General features: G+C 36.7%; 1 protein-coding gene across 2 annotated transcripts in view; it reads left to right on the top strand.

Moving 5' to 3' along the window:
* Positions 1–4,223, top strand: part of LOC111089502 — a 32,231-nt gene that overhangs the window by 17,189 nt on the left and 10,819 nt on the right. Inside the window, exon 7 of one of the 2 annotated variants that reach the window (XM_022402129.1) lies at positions 2,102–4,028. In XM_022402129.1, coding sequence (XP_022257837.1) covers positions 2,102–4,028 — 1,927 coding nt within the window. Of the gene's footprint in view, positions 1–2,101; positions 4,045–4,223 lie in introns of both variants that reach the window. The other variant, XM_022402130.1, reaches the window with a different exon arrangement.

The following is a 4,223-nucleotide window of genomic DNA, read 5'->3' on the forward strand; positions in this document are numbered from 1 at the left end:
ATTTATAGATTAAAGATGGTGGAATTGAGATGAGGACACTTACTTCGTCACTTGCAAACATCGTATTGTTGGCAAATTATTTATAGAATAAGGAGGATGGAATTTTGATGAGGACACTTACTTCGTCACTTGCAAACATCGTATTGTTGGCAAATTATTTATAGAATAAGGAGGATGGAATTTTGATGAGGACACTTACTTCGTCACTTGCAAACATCGTATTGTTGGCAAATTATTTATAGAATAAAGATGGTGAAATTGAGATGAGGACACTTACTTCGTCAACAGCAAACATCGTATTGTTGGCAAATTATTTATAGGATAAGGAGGATGGAATTTTGATGAGGACACTTACTTCGTCACTTGCAAAAACATCGTATTGTTGGTAAATTATTTATAGGATAAGGAGGATGGAATTTTGATGAGGACACTTATTTCGTCACCACTTGCAAACATCGTATTGTTGGTAAATTATTTATAGCATAAGGAGGGTGGAATTGAGATGAGGACACTTACTTCGTCAACAGCAAACATCGTATTGTTGGTAAATTATTTATAGAATAAGGAGGATGGAATTGAGATGAGGACACTTACTTCGTCACCACTTGCAGAAAAAGTGGACTGTAATTTATTGAATGTATTAAAGAAAAATATTTAATGTACGTTTAAAATTTTTCAATTAGTTTATATTATAAGGTATGTTGTGTTTACATTTTCAATCAGTTGCAAGAACTGGTCTTACAAATGGAACTTAAGTCGCTAAGGTGATTGTAAATACGTGTAGTTTTTGCTCACCATTTGGAGAGTGAGAAGCTTTTCAATTATAAGAATATTCATTATTTTAAATCTTTATTATGATCAACACATCATGTAAAAGTTTTCTATTAAGTCTGAAAAGTGTTTAAAACTTGTTCACTGTTAAATAGAAAATGAAATATTAACTGATATTTAAAGTGTTCCTTGACACTTGTACATGTTTGTATGTAACATATATATATATATTGGATTATAATATTAACTGATATTTAAAGTGTTCCTTGACACTTGTACATGTTTGTATGTAACATATATATATATATTGGATTATAATATTAACTGATATTTAAAGTGTTCCTTGACACTTGTACATGTTTGTATGTAACATATATATATATTGGATTATAATATTAACTGATATTTAAAGTGTTCCTTGACACTTGTACATGTTTGTATGTAACATATATATATATTGGATTATATGGTAAAACTGTAAAGTCTAGTCAGTCTAACAATAACGAATTAATTATTTTCTTAAATAAGGTTTGATACAGGCTACGTTCATTAGTAGGTCTAACTTCACAAATACCGTTTTAACATAAGTTCCAAAACTAATGTACGCCTAACTCACAAATAAACTTACTTACATAATCTTTTGCTTGTCGATCGATTACAAATACAAAAAATACAGGCTACGTTCATTAGTAGGTCTAACTTCACAAATACCGTTTTAACATAAGTTCCAAAACTAATGTACGCCTAACTCACAAATAAACTTACTTACATAATCTCTCTTGCTTGTCGATCGATTACAAATACAAAAAAAAAAAAGACATGCTGGCTAACTTACTCACTGAGTCATAGATGAACATACATAACCCTCACTGTTTAACTTAGTAACTGACACTAAATACTTACTTCATAAGCTCAAAAATTAACTAACTAACTCAGTCTGGGTTTTTACATTGTACTGTTATTTCTACTTCGGGCCCGGCATGGCCAGGTGGTTCGGGCTCTTGACTCGTAATCTGAGGGTCGTGGGTTCGAATCCCCGTCACACCAAACATGCTCGCCCTTTCAGCCGTGGAAGCGTTATAATATGACGGTCAATCCACTATTCGATGGTAAAAGAGTAGCCCAAAAGTTGGCGATGGGTGGTGATGACTAGTCTTTCATTTCTAAATTAGGTACGGCTAGCGAAGATAGCCCTCGTGTAGCTTTATACTTAAGTGTTGAAAGCTTCCAGATTCCGAAAATTTTAGATGTTGCGTCATCATTACGTCATGACAAAATTCTAAATTAAAATATTAGAAGTATAGCTAATAACAACATATTTATTTTTCAGGAACTGTTGACAGAACAACAGAGAGTGGAACAAAAAACAGAAGTGAGATTTAGCGACGAAAAGCAAGAGAGGTACAGAAAGGACAGTGGCTGCTATACGTCAACCACACCGACCTCTGTCGTTTCTTTGAGTCGACGTCAAAGTTTGTTTCCTACATGTGACAACGATCAATCGTTTCTGTCCAACAATATCGGTTCTCCTTGTAAGACCAGTAGCTCTAGTGGTCAGTTGAGTACCGATACTGTAGTATCCGTCTACCACTTGGAGGAGACGAACACTAAACCTGAAATACAGAGGACTGGCGAAGACACCAACACACAAAACGACGATATTACAGATAATGCTGGTGTTTCCTATGGTAAAGTTAACCAACGTAACTCCATTGCAGACATAAGTAGTAGTCTTAACTCGAATGGTCAAATCATAATGAGTGATAACTACGGACTTGATGCTGAAGACGGTGACAACACTTGGTCATCTGGGGGGAAAGTTTCAAATTATCCGTATGGGGGCACAACAGACCAAACTCAATCAGACTGTCAGTGTCTGTCTTCCCGTGTTACTGAAGAAGTCGGTCAGCCAAGGACAGGCGAACGCGGTTTGACCAAAGAAATTGTTGCGATGTGTAAATGTCATGAGGAGGAAAACATGGCAGCAGATCTGACCGAAAAGTTAAATGTTTCAAAAAGTTCCTTTTCAGATTTCGAAAATCATTCAAGTTTTAATAAAGAAACATATTCCAACTCGCACGAGACAACTAACAAGCCAGAAGCTTTGCGGACGACGTACTCGTGCGAACAAAACTCGGACCTAATTGGAAGCCAATCAGCTGATATGAGTTCGGTCTCTCCAAAAAGTGGTACGTCTGGTAGGAACGTGAAGCTGGATTGGAGAAAAGAAAATGAAACGACATCACTTGAAAGAAGACCACGTGATCTAAGAAGATGGTCAGTGGATCAAAACGTTATCTTACTTAATCAAAGCCAGTTTTTTCCAAGTGTTGTGTACAGGCCTACGGCTTTCTCAGATACAGATCACACGTTTGGATCTTCGGAAAGTGTATCAAAGTATCGTCAGTCTTCTCATTCGGACAAGAGCTTTGTATTTCTAAGTGTTAAGCCTTCAATACAAAAAACATTCCTCTCCAACAGTAGTAACAAATTTCTACAGCGTAGCCATTCGTTAGGAGACTTGTGCTGCTTGAAAAATACCCGATTGTTAAAAAGAACAATGTTTACAACAACCAGTACCGAAGGTTTATACAGATATAAGAATGCAGACACTTTGAGCGTTTCAGCTAAAAGCGATAGCTTTGATTTTGATGATGTATTTATAACGTACACAGAGGACGAGTCCCATAAACTGTCACATATTACAAGAAACAGGCCGGAAATAAAAGGACTTGCAACTCCCACGTGTTTCGAAAGTAGAAGAGATCCACATAAACGTAAGCCAACCATTAATAACTACCTTATAAATAGTTTACAGTCTACAGAAATGGCAAGATGTGTTCCCTTAGGCTTAAAGAGTTCGGTAGTTCTGAAGCCCAAGCTTCCAGATATTCGTGACCAATTACCATCTTGGTATAAAGATGGTCTGATCACAGAGAGTGATCACTCCTGTTCGCTTCCCGTGGTGAGAATTGACTCGGAAACTTATCTGCACAAGAACGACTCGTGTTCAAGCTTTTACATGTACATGGCCCAGGCGAGCACTACGTCGAACCCCGCAAGTGCCGAAGAATTCTCCACACCTGTTACGGAGAATGACGAACTGCTTCACCAGAACCTACTCCGACCAGGAGACTTTAGTAGCAGCAGCACGCAGAAGTATAGTGATACGGCCAGTAACGTTTCCTTCGGTAGCAGCGACTTTCCCTATGCTTATGAACTCATCCTGCAAGAACGAATAAAGATTTCAGACAAGCCAATAAGATGTTTGCTTCTAATCCCAATAATATCTCACGAGACTTTAAAACATTTAAGTTAGGCCTAAATCAACATATTATGTAAAAGTGCAAAGTAGTCACCCCTTTTGATATATATATATATATATGTCACCAGTTTATTCAAGACTTAAAAAATGTGTTCCGCGTTAACGTTTTTTTTTTTTGTTGTTGTTG

The sequence above is a fragment of the Limulus polyphemus genome, unplaced genomic scaffold, assembly GCF_000517525.1.
Source record: "Limulus polyphemus unplaced genomic scaffold, Limulus_polyphemus-2.1.2 Scaffold6456, whole genome shotgun sequence".
NCBI classification, from domain to species: Eukaryota; Metazoa; Arthropoda; class Merostomata; order Xiphosura; family Limulidae; genus Limulus; species Limulus polyphemus.